The 18912-nt window shown below is 42.4% G+C and overlaps 1 protein-coding gene across 2 annotated transcripts in view; it reads right to left on the minus strand.

Annotated features, from left to right (window-relative positions):
• The window catches only part of LOC133346052 (thrombospondin type-1 domain-containing protein 7A-like), a 234534-nt gene that overhangs the window by 77192 nt on the left and 138430 nt on the right, over positions 1 to 18912 (minus strand). For both annotated transcript variants that reach the window (XM_061557346.1, XM_061557347.1), the window contains 3 exons: positions 18208 to 18340; positions 15603 to 15706; positions 2949 to 3143 (listed from right to left, as the gene is read on the minus strand). In XM_061557346.1, coding sequence (XP_061413330.1) covers positions 2949 to 3143; positions 15603 to 15706; positions 18208 to 18340 — 432 coding nt within the window. The remainder of the gene's footprint in view (positions 1 to 2948; positions 3144 to 15602; positions 15707 to 18207; positions 18341 to 18912) is intronic.

The raw sequence follows: 18912 nt of genomic DNA on the forward strand, positions 1-18912 counted from the left end.
AGTTAATGTCCTAGTTCAGATCGTTGGTCAGTGATGACATCCTTAATTTTGGTCAATACCCGTAATTTGTTTCTGTGCCCTTGGTTACAGCTACAATCCCTGCTTTTGGCTGAAGTCCCCAGTGTCGGCTGTGTTCCTTGGGATCTTGAGGCAAGGCCCCTGGATGTCGGTATTACCGAGCCCCTCATTATGATATGATCCTTGTCAAATATCGAGTGCTCTACATTGCTCACAAGGTAGTTTAATCCTCAAAGGTAATATCGCAGTTTTGGGAGTGGCCAAAAAGATTAATTTTTCCCCATTTACACAGCCAAATCTCTGCACATTAAATAGCGAATTTTTATTATTAAAACTGCGTATTTGGATAAAAGAGAATAATAACAGATTACATGTATTCAAGAGAATCCTTTGATCTCCGTTCACATTTTATAAATTTAATCTACATTCTGGAGGGATTAAAGCTCCCCCCCCCCCCACTTCTAGCAGAATGAGCAACTTTACTGAAAAATGTAAAGTACAGTAATTAACTTTTTTTGAATGTACGAATGATTAACAGTATTTGCTGCGAATGTCTCCGTGTGCCAATGCATTTCCATTAAGTGGGTCCAAGGGATTTTAGGAATTAGGAACACATCAGTGCAAAGTGCTGCCGTGGGATTAACAAGCTGAGCGTGAGAGCATGTGTGCGGGGAGCAGTGTGTCGATAACACGTGCTTTTGCGCCTTCGCATCTGTAAATACACATTTAAAGCAGCGCAGGTTTTTAATCAGGCTTACAAGGCCCCTGTGGGAGCAACCCCTCCGGTGGATTATAATACAAATGCTGCTGACAAAACGCTTCGGCCAGCACCACCACTACCACCACCACCCCACACCGCCACTGCCGCAGCAGCCAGTTACTCATCACTAAGGACAGTTGGTTTGTCTATTAAAATTGCCTCCATCTGTACAGTTAGTTCCACAGGATTATTTGCCAAATACGAATCATCTCAGCGCGGCGCATAATAGAGTGGTGTCGGCTTTGCTCCGAAATACATAAATCATGCAAACTGCCTGCTGAAATAAAATAAATAAAAACATTTCTCTATCTCTTATGCCATTTTGTTCATAACAATATAACAACACTGTAAAACCCGGAATATGGTAAGTGTGGTAAAACAAACAAAACAGAAACTGAAATACTAATAATAAAATAATAAGCCGCTTCGTGATTGAGGCGAGGTGACCATAAACTTTACAATTGTGAACAAGCTATTATGGAAATTAGTTCTAGACAGTAATCGTGAATAACATCCCCTGAAATTAGGGACAAAATTATTGTTGGAGATTTGAAAATAATCATGAAGGTGATGATTTCATTGGAATTGTGATTTTTAAATGGTCTTGATTCAACCGAGTCAGATGTGGGGCTTGCTGTCGAGGGGAGTGAGATGTTGGGGATAACGAGAATACAGAGTAGCAGCAATTTCTACTTTTTATGCCATTTCGGAGGATGGAGGAAGGTGGTAAGGACCGAGGACTGGGGGACATAGGACAGAGGGCCAGATTTCGGTATCTATGCTCCTAGGACATCAGAGCAGAGAAGACCTTTCCCTCCTCCTGCCCGCTCCTTTACAGAAGGAATTAATGAAGGTAGCAAAGGTCGCAGAATGGCTGGGTGGCACAGTGGTGACACTTGTGTCTCGCAGCAAGGAGCGCCTGGGTTTGATTCCCGACCAGAGTTTATATGTGCTCTCCCTCTTCTGCATGGGTGTCCTCTGAGTCTACTGCTTTCTTACCATAGCTATACAAAAAAAAACCCGTAAAATATAACGAGCATAGGCCACATTTCTCAATGCTGAAAAATTACCTGAAATGATCAAATTGAGATTCAACGAAGCAACATCGTCCCCAACTGCGACAACCTGGCAGGGCCCTCGTAAAAAAGTGTCCTGAGACACAGTGAGACTTTACTGGGTAAACAAGTGTAATAATAATAATTAGTACAGTATCAATTTAAAGCTTTCGTGACTGCAGGGATTCATATATATAGTACAGCATCGTTTATATTCTCCATACAAAAAAATCTAAAAGGCATAACAGTCGTATTTCGCTACATAAACAATACAATGCATAGCTCTGCATGGGGTCCTCTACAGTTCTGGGCCTTGGGCAAATGTCCCATTTGCTCCTCACTTTGTCAAACTCTGATGGGAGAGAGGGAGGGCAATGCCATGCCTGGTGCCAGTGAGGCCAAGTAACAAGACATCAATATATTCACTCATGTACTTTATTTACAACTATGTGACAGTCCATTATGACTAACCATATCTTTTTCAAGGAAACCTGAGTCAGAGAAAGCAGTTCAGTAAACACGTGATACACCTATGACATTTTGGCGAATTTAGACATTATTCTGAGCGGGTGCAGGGGGCGACAGTCAGGAAGACTGAACTGTTACATTTGCTGAGCAAACGTCTAATAATTAACATTAGCCACGGTCAACTCACTGGCCTCCTCAAGGTCACTGCCACCTCTCACAATCTTGCGATCCAACAATCCATCAAGCACCTGCACACGAGCTGATTTCATCGCTCCATCTCTGCAGGATTAGTCCTCTCTGATCCGTCCCATTCCTTGACTGCCACTCTGTTGTTCATCTTGACCATCGGCTATCATCCCTTCCAATATGACAACAAATTTTATATTCCCAGAGCCTCACAAAAAAAACTTTTTCCCATACTCTTACTCTAGAAACGTGTATGTTATGATGACGATGGTGACGAGCATTCTGTATTTAACAGCTCTAAGCGTGGAATACATATAAAAAATCGCGTTAAAACGATTTACTATTCTTGACCATCAGGCCATCGTCCCCTTCTATAGCGACGCGCCCCAAAGAGCGTTGTTCGATGACGACGCCGACGCCGACGATGACGACGTAACATCAAATGGGGCCGCACGACGTACCGAGGAGGGATCTCCTTCGCGAGCGCGTCGAGCCGCAACCGCCGGTGCAGGCCGAGAAGCGCGACCAGGCACTGAACGTGCACTCGTGGCGACAGGGCACGCGGCACGCCTGCGACGGGGCCGGCGGGGCGCCCGCGCCCGCCAGGCACAGCTCGGGGTCGACCTGGCTCCCGTCCTCCTGCCGGCAGGTCACAGCTGAGGAGGCGGGGGGGGGGTAGGATGGGGTGGGGTTGTGGGAGGGAGTGGAGGGATCAGATGCACGTATATTAAGACAACACGTTTCAGGAGAGACGTTCAAGTTTGGGAGCGAGGCGTGTGATGATGGAAGCTTAAGGACACTTGCTTTATCAGTGGTACTCGCGCAGGTAAAAGTAAAATATCAGCACATTTATCATTAGCACCGCCTTCGAAGAGCAAATATATTAGGCTAGGATATCTGGCACTTGCCCTTCTTCTCTGAAATGTGATTATTTATTTCGTTATTGACTCTGGTGATGCATTTAGTTCAATACAAGATACTCATCACAACATTTTCCAAACATTTCCATGCAGAGTATTTCCATGCAATTAGAGACTTTGATACCAATTCCTCCCTTAATTCTGATATGAATGGGCTTTCTTTCATATGTTAATCGCGTGTTTGTGTTTTTTACACGATTATGTACTTTTAAATTCTAGTGTTTTATTAGATCATAGGCAACTTGGCTTTAAGCTAGAATACCACTGCTTATACGTTCACAGTAAAAATCACACTATGACTTCATGAGGATATTTATTATTTTCATTAACAATTTAAACATTGACAACTGTGCCTAGCAACTGACAAATTCTATATTTACATGATGCATCCTACAATTTTGCATTGTGCAGTGTTTGCAGCATTCCGCAATTATAGTTTTAATTTTACCAAAATAATTACTGTTACCAGGTCTGTCGTACATGTGAACCCAGTAAGTGAATAATGCGAAATGCACACACAGATTAATCAGGCCATGACAATGTAGTCATGTTTTTATTGACATTTTAAAACAATGGCAATATATTTTCCACGACTGTCTTTTCTGTAATTTAAGAACTGGGTAATACAATTAGCAGAATAATTAGCAGTAACAAAAAGCATTAACATTTGAAGAAAAATTGTAACATAAAGTAAAAATGTTTAATTGAAATTAAGCCCTGCAGGAGGCAGGCACACAATTGGAGGTGCCTGCGTTGAAAGAGTCTGATGTCAACGGTGAAAAACTGCTTGGCTCTTTGAGACACCAAAAACCTGCAGCAGCTTTGCAATAATGACTCAAAACAGATACATTTCTTTAATGGCCTTCTCATGATGATTCAGCTACATAGATGTGTAAAAATGTGACTATAAATCCACGTGGACAATTATACAAAATACACAGTTAACTCCTGGGTAATCTCTGGGTGGATTATTCAGGTTGTGAATTCACTTTACTTTTGAAAAAAAAAGGATTGGAAGTAGAATACTGAGCATTTAACACTAATTCGTGCCTTTTCCACACACACTGCGTCTATTAATACCTGTTCCCAAGTCATACATCAGTGACCTATTCCTTTGAGAAATAATGAAAACGCACTCGCATTCTCAACCTTCACTCTCATTCTACGTGGGTAAAAAAGAAATACGTGTTAAAAGTCTAAGTCCATGTTTTTTTCACTATCTGTGTTTAAAATTTTGATTGAAATTTTGATTTAAAGCTTTCGTGACTGCAGGGATTCGTATTCTTGGTTCTTTCGGTAAAGTCACGTAGAAGGGAAATAATAAAATAATAAAATAATACAAAATACAATTCTCACGACGTTTCGACTGCAACACAAGCAATCATCATCAGGTGTGAAATCCACAGCAAGAAAATTGAAAAAAGTGGCAGTTTTTTCTTAACGTCAGCACCACGGACAGCGATTTGGCAGTTGGTCAGATGGACGAGTCCATCTATGTTCGGAAAAGAGAAGGGGAGAGGAAGAGAATGGAATGCGGTCTGAAAGTCACCGTAAGCGTGAACACAATCAATTAAGACCCGAAATGGTTTATCAAATCCTTCAATGATTGCTAAGCCAGATTCCATCTGTGTTTTGTTCAACGCCCTCTACCCCACCACCCACACCTCCACTCATCCCTCCACATTAACCCAGATAATTAAGAGTAGGCTGTTGTACCATCATCACAAAAGTGATCTGAATTCAGGTAATACTTTGTGAGTATTGAATTTACAAACAAGTCAAGTCTGTGACAAACAAATCCTAACTGGTGGAAATCTATTTTAAAACGTTTGGTTGCATATTTTTTGCATTGATCTATTATTTAGAAAGCTAGCACATGCCAAGAATAATGCTACAGTGGCGTCTTACTCATTAAACATTTACAATTATGCCGTTACCCTTTCAAAAGCATTTTACACAAATCCTTTCGTTTCAGTGATCATATCGTTCATAGTTGAATTTCAGAAATTCCTCTATATGTTTGTATGCATTGTGTATCTCTTGCCAATGGATTAATTTCAATCCTATGAACGCACTCATGTACATTTGTGGTAGATTAACTAAAAATTCAGAAAGAAAATTTCTATCAATCCATTCTCCGCACAAGCTTCACTCACACGTGCAAGCCATAAAGCAGCCAAGCCTGCCAATTTCTAATTTGGCAAGCCCAATGACTCATTACAGCCCGATGATATGTTAATACATGTAAAATTAACAGCCAGGACATCATTTAGGTATTAACGAGAACAGTGGAGTGACACAATTGACTCTATGACAACCGCACTTAAAACCGCTAAAGCCAGACGTTAATGCGACAAAATAAAACAAAAAGCAATTACCGCTTCTGCGTAGCTTTGCCGTCTGCTCTTTTGTCAGACTAACCTGTGAGCATTATCAGATGATCACCGTGTACCATCGGTGAATTCTAACAGAAGCAATGGTGTCATGAAGGTAGCAACATCATCGCAGCACACACACACACGGTGGGGTTTTAACTGCTCAGCACCCATCCCCCTCCTTTCAAACTGGGCGCTAACACCCAGCCTGACATTATTATATATTCAAGATGCATCGGCGCATGGGGCTGAGGAAGTGGGTTCCCGTGTGTCGAGGCACTCGGCACATGAGGAGCCACTTCCACATTAGGCCATTTAAACTCGATTTGTGCGAAATGAGAGAGGGGGGTCAAGCACATCAAACGGTGCTCATATGCATCGGTCTAATGCGATGAAATTCCACCGTACAACATGGCTTAATATCAAGGAGTTTGACTTTTCATGTATTTGTTCACTGCAATGTCACACAAATACTTCAAGATCACAATTGCTGCGGTGCAGGTCTGCATCAAGAACGTATGTTTAAATTCTGAGAACAATACACAAATATATATTGTATAGGAAGTGGATTAAAAACCCCATAGTATTATGTCATTGCTTAAAAATGAATGCATCCCAACTACAGTAAGAGTTATCTGATAATTGTATGCATAATAACACTTCCAACCCTTTGTCAATCTACCGATGGATGAACAAACCATGCCATGCCGGTCATGGTTTGTTTGACCATACTTTACCATGCTGGTCAGTGAGGCACGCTCATAGGAGGGACACGCAGGACCAGTCCAAATATCAGAGGCCACTGATGTAAACTGTGGCACGAAATTGAAATCAGGTCAACCAGGTTGTTTCCAAGTACAGTATGTTCACCACTGCACCAATGCTCTACCCAAATACAATTTCTGTATCATATTCCACTTCTATCATGCTCCTGCTGCAGATTTCCTCGTGTACTTAATCATTCAGTAGCCAGACATGGCCAACATTACCAACATAATAAAGGCAATGCAATTTAAAAGCTTTCAGACATTTGTTTTCTTGAATGCATCCTCAGATGTCATCATCATCATGTTAGGTGGAAGCAATTGCTCTAAAGTAACTGTTTTCCAATGTACTCAATACAAGCACTGAGATAACAACTCACGATGCATGTTGCTGCATTTGACGATAATGAAGTGGGTAGAGTTTTGTGTGGTCGTTTTCATTGGCACGCGTTTGCAGGATGTTACATCGCAAGCGATGGGGAGGGTTGAAACCAAGCTTGTGACTCTTGCCATGCACACTATTCCCGTTTATTACCTGGGCTTCAACAGGTCCTTCAAACACAAACATGCTATAAATGAATAAAAATTAACCCGTAAAAACAAAGTTTTTCACTATAAATCCTTTATATGCGTGGCATCGGTTTTATTTTATTATTCATTTCTGTCTTTCTTGAGAAAGAGTTTCATTTTTATCACATTGGTATTTAAAATTAAATATTTTAAAAAATTCCTAAAAAGTGGCACATTTTTGAACAAAAATTTTCACGAAAATAAATTGTCACGCACAACGAGTCTGTGTGCAAAATGTCAGCTCGATTGCATCAAGGGAAGTGGGTTAAAAAACGACCGAAAGATTTGCACGGTCGTAAGCGCGCAAGCAAGCAAGCAAGTGAACTTAATATAAAGGATTTAAAAACCTAAAAGGGGCACTAATCACACTGATTTCAAGTGTCTCTCACAGACAGTACTAGGTGAGAAAACACTGACTGTGTGCTTTTTCACGAGACTGACAATACCAAATTGAGCTCAGATAAAGGCTGCCAGAAGCTTCAAGGGCATTGGAGGTGGCTAAGCGCAATGCATAACTGTTAACGTGCAACTGTTATATTCTCTCTACACAGAGGGCAACACAGGATGATTCATAAAAGCTTTTAGAATCTAAAAGGAAAATGCATCAACTACATTGGCACAGAAGAGTCGCTTTTTACATTAAATGAAAGCGAATGCATCAACAAATATAACAACAAAATATTGATCCCATGGTTGTGAAAGAAGTGGCATCCACCACCATTGTGTTGGTAGAAGCAATGCAGCAAGGGTAGGCAAAGTGTTCACGTTAACAACATTCGACAAAGATATTGTGACGCACGCTAATATATGTTGGAGCAAATTTGCAAAGTCTCCTCGCAGAAGAGATATCGTGTTTCAGTGTACCCCGTAAGTAGAACTTCTTATAGCCATGTCACATGGTTATACAGTTTTGCCGGCCAAGTTTATAACGTACGTGTACAGCCCGTTTGTCAATCTGCTGCTAGATGAGGGTCTCCCCTACGCCGTACAGGTCACGAGGGTTAGTGGCCACACTTCAACACTCTGGTCAGTGTGGATTGCTGAAGGTGGGAGTGGGGGAGGGGGTGTACAGAAAGATGGATTTCCCTGCACTGCCCTCTGATTCATCTTCTTGGTTCTTTCGGTAAAGTCACGTAGAAGGAAAATAATAAAATAATAAAAATAAAACATAATAAAATTATTCTCACGACGTTTCGGCCACAACGCAACTCTGTCTGCTTGACAGACCTGTTCTCCACCTGAGGACGGCTGCTTGCGTCGTGGCCGAAACGTCGTGAGAATTATTTTATTATGTTTTATTTTTATTATTTTATTATTTCCCTTCTACGTGACTTTACCGAAAGAACCAAGAAGATGAATCCCTGCAGTCACGAAAGCTTTAAATCGAAATTTGCCCTCTGATTCTCACCGCTTCTAGGTTGTCTCCCATGCAGCAAAAAAAATAGGTTCAAACCTGCTTAGCTTCCGAAGTCTGACGATATCGGGTGCATTCCGGTTGATTGAGACACGGTCCTTGTAAAGTACGCTTGCAAAAAATGAGCAGTCGCATTTGTAGCTCAGAAATTGGTTCACAACACGGCATCCAGCAATGTTTTGACTGACCGGGCAAATTAGATAACTCTTGGGTGTTCTCCACTGTCTCAAACTGCTTTTTGGTGTTTAAAAGCGGTCTAAACACAAAAAACACCTCCAATTAGCGCGGTTGCCTATTTACGGTGCGAAAGAAGTTCCACAACATGCTTACAAAATGGAATCTCTCCACCGAGCCTGAAAGCATTTTTATTCATTTTCTCCAGCGTCGCAATCTGTTCCCGAGTTGAATCCTAGATAGACTGCACATGAGTTGCGTACCGTATGTTTGCACACTTGTAGAATTCTGATTTTACGTGGGAATTCTGTAGAACGTAATCTTCCTAATTAATGTGGCAGCTTTTGACCCCTTGTACCGTGCGGAAAGGGTGATGCCCCATTCGGCGAACACTCCTGCAGCCCATTAGCAGCTAGAACAGTGGCAAGGAGAATCCAAACTAGGCGTGCTGACGTCGGATTTTGAAAAGAACAGGCCCGACAAATCAGGCTCAATCCATCTCAAAATGACAAAGGCAAAGATCCCCCGTATAGCCTGAACAGACTGTAGAGGCAAGTGCTGTTAGCGAGCATCTATGAAAGGCCGGAAAGGGAACACGAAGGAGTGGGTGGACCAGCACCACGAACACACTCACTACTAATAGGCGTTCTAGATTTGAATCTTTCGTGACTGCAAGGATTCATACTCTTAGGTTTTTTCGGTAAAGTCACGTATGTAAAAATAAAAGTAACAATGGAAATAAAATAAAATAATAAATCACGACATTTTTACTGCACTTGATGCAGTAAATTTAGCTGTGACGGTCCCACCTGATGATGGAGACTTGTGTATTATATTTCCATTATTACTTTTATTCTTACATACGTGACTTTAGCGAAAAAACCTAAGAGTACTAATAGGCGTGTTTGTGTGCGAGAAATTTTTTTCTGCCATCCACTGAGGGGCGGAATGTAGCACGATGTTACAAAAATTAACCCGTAAAAATAAAGTTTTTCACTATAAATCCTTTATATGCATGGCGGCTAGAGTCCTCTCGTCCTCTGGCTTGAGATGGCTGCCACTTATGGGTCAGATGATTGCCTGCCACCATTAAGCAATTGGTAATTAAAAATCATTTATTTTTTCCTAAAAAGTGTAAAATTTTCGGAACATTTTTTCACGAAAATCAATTGTCACGCACAACGAGTCTGTGTGCAAAATGTCAGCTCGATTGGATCACGGGAAGTGGGTTAAAAAACTACCGAAAGATTTGCACGGTCGTAAGCGCGCAAGCAAGCAAGTGAACTTAATATAAAGGATTTAAAAACGGCTTAGTGCGGCTTACAAACAGATGATGGTGATAATGATAGTGGTTCGAATGACTGCTCTCCGGCAAGTGATATCTGAAATAGTACTCCGCTTCTAATCAACGTGGTTAACTATGGTCAGATAGTCCGCATCACGAACACAGCGTGAGGAAGCCTTTGTCCAGCAATGATTAACCGAAATGCTGGAAATTGTTCTTATTGTTATGATGCAAAATGAGATACACATCTCAAACACCTGAATGAGTAATCAATACATTTTAAAGTGAGCTTAATTACAGCAATTATTATGAATTATTTTTAAATACCCTTTTACTGTGGTAATGTTTTAAAAATTCACGATGTAAGCAACATGGTGTAAACATGCAACAAGCCATCATTCTTCCACCTTTTGGTGGAATGACAGCTGCCATATTCAGGCCTCTTGTACACAGAGATAATTCGCTGAATAAATATATGCCTGAAATTATTCATCGCATTTTATATCATGTTCTTAACAAACCTTTACATAGTAGTAGGTTTTAACCCTTTAAACTGGTACAAAAACTGACACCTTTATACAAGGCATCATGTTTGCAATAACCACAACACAAGCAGTCAAAATGCAAACAAAAAAGAAACAACTCTGATGATGATAATTATATGCACTGTCCTTGAAGTTGATTGGTCCACAAAAATCCGTCTCGGATGTGGACCAATCAACTTCAAGGGCAGTGCATATAATTATCATCATGAGAGTTGTTTCTTTTTGTTTGCATTTTGACTGCTTGTGTTGTGGTTATTGCAAACATGATGCCTTGTATAAAGGTGTCAGTTTTTGTACCAGTTTAAAGGGTAAAAACCTACTACTATATTTAGCCACTGGTAAAGGAGGTCTCATAGTGTAAACTTTTACATTTTGTAACAGTTTCCAAATAATAATATCCGGACCTGGCTGCGAACGTGATTTTACGCCACAATCAGCCTGTGATTGAAGTGCTGTGCGATCTTTTTTGTTTGTTTACGTGCTTTGGTGCATCTCTCTCACTCCCTTCCCTGTCTCTGACCTGACCACGAATGTTGCATCCATATTTTGCCGTTGATGTGAGCGTGACAGGTTATCAGAACATATCAGGGGGATGCGGCTTTTTTTATTCAATTCTTTGGAGTTGGCAAAAAGCTATTCAGTCTACATTTGCGAGAGGAAAGCTGGAATGTATAAAAGGTTTCCAGTGGCCCTGAGGAGAAGGCTATTTGCTTGTCTTGTGCACTCAAAGGCTCGTGTGAGGAATGGAAAGGTTTCTCTTCATTGCACTAATAGGCTCAATCCCACACAAAGGAGCAATATGCACGAGTGTGGCAGTGGCAGCAGATATGTATTACCACCACGACATGATTTTGGTCATAAAAGGTCATGCATTCTCAACATTGTCACAAGACAATTGCGTTTTGTAACTTTAAAAAAACATTACCAGACCAAAACATTGTTGAAAACAAACCTGAATAACAATACGTAGTTTGTTGTTGTTATCAAGCTCACTTTAAATTGCATTTCTTAGTTAATCATATATCTGTGGCATGTAATCTTATGAATTATCATAATAATAATGTATAGCGCTATGTAAATCCACAGCTGGATGAAGGTCTCCCCATGCTGTGTAAAAGCCATGGAAGTTATCTGACCAAAATTCACTATGGCCAGGAATCAAACTTCGGTCATCGGATTCATAGCACAGTATGCAAATCTCTCCGCCATCCCCCCACCTCACTCTTACGAATTGCAGCTACATTGCACATGTCTAGATACATAGCAACGCATATTTGCCAAGATCACAGGTATATAGACAATACAGTACACAGTAGTTATACAATATTACGATTCTTCCATACAATGCCAGCTATTCTGCAGCGTTAAGGAGCTAACCAATTAAAAACATAAATAAAATAATCACTACGTGGCATGTTATTTGATCCAAGCAACGTAAAATTAACAAGCTTTTATCAAAATGTGTACTGCCTGCAGCGAAGAGAGCAGACGTCTGTGCCACACACTGTTTCTGTTGTCACTTCACAGCTCATTGAATTGCACAAGGTCAACTCAGATAACCCGTTCCTGCCATGTGTAGGCTGGCCAGCAGCATTCCCCCTCAATTTATCACCAGGTACCACGCAGGGGTTTGGAGAAACATTATAATTCATATTGGAAATGGCAAAAAGCCCAACCGCAGAGTGTTTTTTGATAGGACTTGGATGTGGAAGTGGGGTTGTCTGCAACCCGCGTGGCTTACGGCGCCAGGTGACACTGCTCCTCACAGTATGAGGACTGCGATGATTGCCTGTGAGGGGCACATCCACTCTCTGGGTGTAGTGGGGGTCCGCATACCCCAAGATGTTTGGACATGGATAAGAAACACCCACACAATTTTGGACAAGAGAATCACGGTATCTTGTTTTTATAGTCCTTGCTTTTCTCCCTTCAACAATGTGACAATAATGCTGATAACGGTGCTGATAACAGCACCGTTAAATACACATTAGCGCAAAAAAACAGCAGCCTCAGTACTGAGTCAGGAGCCAGTTAATGTGATAGAATGAGAGTAAAGTAGAACAATTATTCCTGACTAAGTAAGGGGTGAACTTCACGGATCCCATCAGCAATCGAACCAATAACCGCCGGGAAGCCACCTGTTCGTCACACGCCCCCAACTTTCACATTGAGGCCGTGGCCCTGGTGCCTTTGCTTGACAGTGGCTTGGCGTCAACGTGACCTCACTGACCCACGCACCGCATTGCCTGTGTGTAATCGTCGCTCCACAGAGAACGGGAGCAATGTGTTTCCACACCTGTGTGCTGAACTAGTAACGAATTGGCATGTTGTGTTTACGTGGCAAACCGTACTAATTGTCTGTGTCAGGTGGTGGTGGGTTTAACGACACATTTATATTTACGCCCTCTAGCTCAAAAACCTCTATTATGGATAATATTGATCGTGAAAGCCTACTTGTTAAAGTCACGTCACCATCATGAAACAGACTTTAAACATGTGTACATGCTATATTCTTGGTTCTTTCGGTAAAGTCACGTAGAAGGGAAAAAAACATAATAATATTTTTATTATTTTATTATTTCCCTTCTACGTGACTTTACCAAAAGAACCAAGAATATGAATCCCTGCAGTCACGAAAGCCTTACATCTTAATGTTTAAATGCTATTGTACAGCAACTGGCTTAGAACGATAAGTTGTCCTATGGAGAGACTCGCCTTTTGTCACAGCAATATGGAATTTCCACAAATGGCTCAGATCGACTCAATGGAGCTGGTAACCCTTTCACTTTGTTGATTCCCGTTGAAAGGCAGGTTCACATGTGGTGGGGTAAAGTGTGGGTATTCCTACCTATTCCAAGACATCTCGCTCGTGCAGCCGAGTGAGCTCGCCTGTGATTTATCACACTTATAATTGTGCACTCTGCAGTAAATGGGAACCCAAGACACCAATTTGTATAGCTATGGGTATCCAGTGATTCAATGATGATCAGGGATTGGACCCCGATCCTCCATGTGCACAGCAGAATACGGGGCACGCCACCCAATTTAGATTTGGGAAGAATTCGTACTAAGGAATTCAATTGGGGTGTTGTGACGTGGAAAATGTTTTCGATCGCTATTGTAGATATGCAATTTCCCTTACGAGAAAGGCTTTGAAATAAAGTTACGCCGTTTCACCCCCCCCCCACCCCCCGGTGCTCAGTTGTTGTGGAGTCGCACACTTCTATTCATCGTCTCCGAACTTTATTATTTTTTAAATAGTTTTTATCATTTAAAGCTTTCGTGACTGCAGGGATTCATCTTCTTGGTTCTTTCGGTAAAGTCACGTAGAATGGAAATAATAAAATAATAAAAATAAAACAATAAAACAATTCTCACGACGTTTCGGCCACAACGCAAGCAGCCGTCCTCAGGTGGAGAACAGGTCTGTCGAGGAGACAGAGTTTTTTTATGTTTTATTTTTATTATTTTATTATTTCCATTCTACGTGACTTTACCGAAAGAACCAAGAAGATTGTTTTTACCGTCATCTATTTTGCCGACCTGTCCGCCCTCGTGAGGGTTCACAGCGGGAGCAGAGGGACAGGGTGGATCGGCGACACTCGCAAAATAGCCTCAAGAGCAGCCCTCTGGGGCTCCACTCTAGTGGAGGCCCTTCCAGCAGCAGTGGCTTGAGCAAGCAATTGCAGGGCTGCCCCTCTACCTGGTATCGTCTTTACCTTATTAAGTCTACTAATTGTACACATTACATTATATTATTCTGTACGGGTGGATAGAAAAAGTTGTATCTGATAATAATGATAACAACTACAACGATGACAAATTAGTAGCACTATTAAAGCCGTGGGCGATCTGCTTCTTGGAGCAGCCCCGGCAAAACAAAGCTCTCCGACTCTTGCCAAGTGACACCCCGAGTTGTGCTGCCCTTTACTGAAGAATACATCAAGCAATCGACACCTCCAACCCTCCAGGGCATGTACCCACCTCTCAATGGCTTTTTTGAGATGAAACATATTTAAATGTCCCTCTTGGACGAAAAACGGGCACACTTGGTCCCACAGATGAGGTTCTTGTGTTTTCGATTTTGTTTTTGTTTTAAAGGGGTAAAGATGCAGCCGTGCAACTGCTATGTCACGCTATTGCTGGCAAACATGCCTCCACTCGAGTGGGTGCTAGAGAGTGTCCTCTGCGGGGTATTTGGTCTACTCCCCGCACGCTTGGCAGACAGCTTGAAAACACGTGGGAGCACCCAAACTTTACCACGCCACACGTGACCGGCCAATCAAATAACTCTCGTGAACCCATTTGTACCGATGGATGGACAGAGGCCGAGTGGATTTAAGAAAGGCATCTGATTGGTGCAGGGAGGCCTCAGAGAGGATTGGTTACGGTCACAGAATTAAACTGATTGGAAGAGAAATTCAATTGTAAAAAGGCGGTGAAATGAGGGTTGACTGTCGGGTTAATGGTTGACAACCATTCGAGAAGCAGGACCAGGATTGGTTGAGGGGAAATAGGTTGAGCGAACCTTCGACAAAAGGGGCTCGAGGGATATGAAATGGGACAGCTCAAGGGGAAAGGGACGGTTGGAGAGAAGACGAAATTCGCGCCTAAAAAATAGTGTTCGTGTCTACAATAAAGGCTCAGAGTAAAGTAAGAACGTGTGTCGGTCGTCGTTGTTACAATACAACTGACACGTGTACCCGACAAAGCAAGAGCCAAATGAATGGGTGTGAATTGGCCTGGGTATACAAGGTTAATCGCGAATGAGTTCCAGCCGCCGTTTTATTCACCCGGCTTCGGCAGCAGAGCTCGACGCGATGACTCCTGCTGCCCCCACTTCCCACAAACTGTCTTGACTGCTGCGATTCTTGGACAAGCAGCAACCCCGTATGACAGCACGCCAAGCCAGAATCAGGAGCAATGGTATTTGACATGATGCATGTCACAGGCGGGGCAGTGGCGGAGAGGGGGGGGGAGCATTGGTGAGTGTGGGGTGGGGTAAGTGAGTGAGTGGCTGCGTGGGTGGGCTGGCTGGCTGGCTAGGTTGGTCACGGGTCGCGCTCACCTCGTGTCTGAAGTCCTGGCCCACATGCCTCGTCCGCCCCTGGAATGCCTCGACGCACATAGTCCGGAGCAAGCTGGCACGGCCGCCACCTGTGGGCCTTCCACCTGCCACCAGGCGCACCACCCACAACGGCGTCACTCGCCCCTCCGCCGTGCGTGATCACACGTCGTTCAGAAGGGATTAGCGGCGACGTGTGTTCATCACCGATACGTTTCAACTAAAATAAGAATCCCACGCTTCTTACAAATACATGTATTTGTTAAAATTTCATAAATGTATTAAAGAAAATGAAAACAATTGAAATAACAAAAATATACTGCATTCATCAATAATACTGACTGATAACCCAAAAAAAGTAATTTTGTGCAATGAAACATCTTCATCGCGGAGAGCAAGGGCAGAAAGATAAATTTACGTATTAACCAAAGATCACATGTTACACCATGGGGCTTTGAGGAAAATTGACAAATGATGAGTTTTTTTAATGAAATACGAGGAGTATTCTATTCGTAGCAATTTAGCATTAAATAAATTATTGGAAATAAAATAAAAATATAACTAACATTAAAATTAGTTCTTAAGTTACCATGTGAATGCAAAAGTGCATCAAAGCCCTGTTTCTCCCCACGAAAGTTCTACTTTGAGTTCAAATGGCATACAAGTGTTGAGCGCAAATGCCGACCAGTGGGTCAACTTGTCCTCTATCAGCTCTCGGACTGAAAAAGTGGAGTGCCACTTTAATCGGGGATCCTACCACGGGAATGTGGACCTCTACAATGAGTTAAGGATTGACAATGGCGATGAACACTGGGGTGCACACATTCAAACAAAGCATGCAAAATGCTCTGGCTTGTCTTGCTTCTCAACGCATAGCATAACAAACACTGCATTGAAAAATAAGAATAGGTTTGACCCTTTGTGGAAATCAATCAGGCGTTAAGATGTTCAAACACCAAAATAGATAGCTTTTGCAAGAAATCGAGTCTGCATTAACCACACGTACTTGTGGTGAACATGAACACAAACATGCTTTGATAGGATATGCATTGTCTTCGGAGCTGATTGGCCTTCTTTGTGTCCTAGGCTCACCAGTTTCAGACCAAAGAACGCCAAAAGGTGAACAGTAGAAAGACAATGCACGTAATAGACCACTGATAGCTCGGGTTGAGCAGCTATATTATGGGACTATTTTTTTCCCAGTATCAAAGTATGAAAATTTTTGAATAGGCTTTTCTCTTTGTGGCAATAAAACAGGTTTCAAAATGTTCAAACACGAAATAGATGCCTTGTTAAACACTACATTACTAAACATAGTATAGTAACCACACTTAATATATCATCATCACCACGATCATCAGCCATGATGGATGGCCTCCCCACGGGGTCACCCTTTTTTTCACGATCCTGCAATATAATAATCCACCTAGCACCTGTACAGGAGTCGATCTCACCCGCCCCTTCTCTCTCAGTAAGTTCTCTTGGATGCCTACGATTCCTCGGCCGTTGCTCCACCATTCTTCTTAAATATCAGCCATAATCCCTTTCAATACGAAAAATATTGTGACAGCCTCGCACGAAAATACATTCCAAGATTCATTAAACGCTTTTGTGGGATGATGTCATTCCGTGTCTAAAATCTTTAAGGGTGCAATACAAATAAAGCATTGAATGAAAACTATTTTCCCCGAGGTCTACATAAAACCCCCACCATTAGAGTCCAGTTCATTAACATTTATGACCTGCACATTGCCACTGTAATGGCTGCTACTAGCGGCACACTTTTATTACTGTGCACAAAGCACAGCTCCCTTCACGGTAAACATTATGTTCACCACTGCACACAAAAACGGCAATTTACATGCATTTGACGTAGCATTCAATTGTAGCGGGTGTCTACGTTGGTCAAAATCAACTTTTTATGTTAAACCCATTCCCCCTATAATTTGTCTACCGTTCTGGTGTTGTGATTTTTCCACCTACATTTTAGTTTTACTGCCGTAGACGTGCATGCACATTTAAATGAAGATAAAGCTGAATAAAGAGTTTTGCTCTGCAGACTTTTCTTAAGATTATGGAACTTTCACTTCGCTTTTATTGAAATTTCTGCACAACGGACTTCCCGATTTTTTTTCTCCTTTGGACGCATCACAAAGCCGCTGTGCGCCCGGCTCTTACTAACCTTCACCTCCACACACACATCCCTGAACAGATTGCACCGGATGGATTCTCTGCAGTCTATACTAAACGATATGCACAGCCACTGGAACCCACTTGCCAAGAGATTTGTTTCTGGAAGAGGGAATTTGCACCTCAAAAAAAGAGTACGTTGTGGCGACCGTCGCCTTGCAGAACAAAGCTCGGCTAAAACTTTTCAATGCACGTATGTCACCGAATAAACAAACGCACGGTTTTGAGCAATGAATAATGTATAATGGCTCTGTGGATGGCTCATTGGCCTTCTAGATATATCTACAGCTCTCCTGCCTGCTCAGCCCCAGCTGCTTCACAGCCGGAATTCCAACTGTCACGGCGCCTTAAATTGCCTCTATAAATCTGCGCACCTTCGACTTGACATGTGCCAAAGGACAATGCAGCTGGCGCTCACTTGTAGGCGTGGCAGGGCGGCCGGTCTTGGCAGTCGCGCTCCTCCTGCAGGTTCTGCGGACACTCCTTCCCGCCGTGGGATGCCTGCTGGATGACCATGCGCCAACGACGCTGCTTTTTGGGGGAACCGCCACCTGCCCATGGAGAACGCAACAGATCGTTTTTTTGTAATCTTTCTCTATTTAGCATGGGAAGACACAAACTCTGCCACGTGCGCTCGGGGTGTAATGCGTGGTGTTCGGAACATTCTACTCCACGTGCTGGGGAGCTTCTTCGGCAACCTCTTCGGGAAATGAATTTATCTCTTGAGGAAGCTCCCAGCACGTGGAGCGAAATGTCAGGTGTCATGTCGAACAACACGTGCTGCAACGCAAAAACACGGCAGAGAGTGTGACTACAAAATTGTAAAAACCTTAATATTAAGTTCAAAGTTAATTTATTAGGTATAGCCCTGTGAGCTATTCGGCTCTTGAATCGGGTGCAACCGCAACAAACAAAAAAAACATGAACAAGAAAACATCTTAAAGTGACTATGTGCAAACAGAAAATCTAAGAAAAGACAACAAAATATTGCAGAAAAAGCACCGTACACCAACCCTGTGCAAATATCCCATTGGGATGCAAGTCAAACAACAACAACCACAAGACAACTTAGATTAAGGCCATCAGTCTAACTCTGTACTACAACAAACAAACATGGCCAAAC

Source organism: Lethenteron reissneri, chromosome 23 (assembly GCF_015708825.2).
Source record: "Lethenteron reissneri isolate LAM-NWPU_2019-01 chromosome 23, ASM1570882v1, whole genome shotgun sequence".
Taxonomy (NCBI): domain Eukaryota; kingdom Metazoa; phylum Chordata; class Hyperoartia; order Petromyzontiformes; family Petromyzontidae; genus Lethenteron; species Lethenteron reissneri.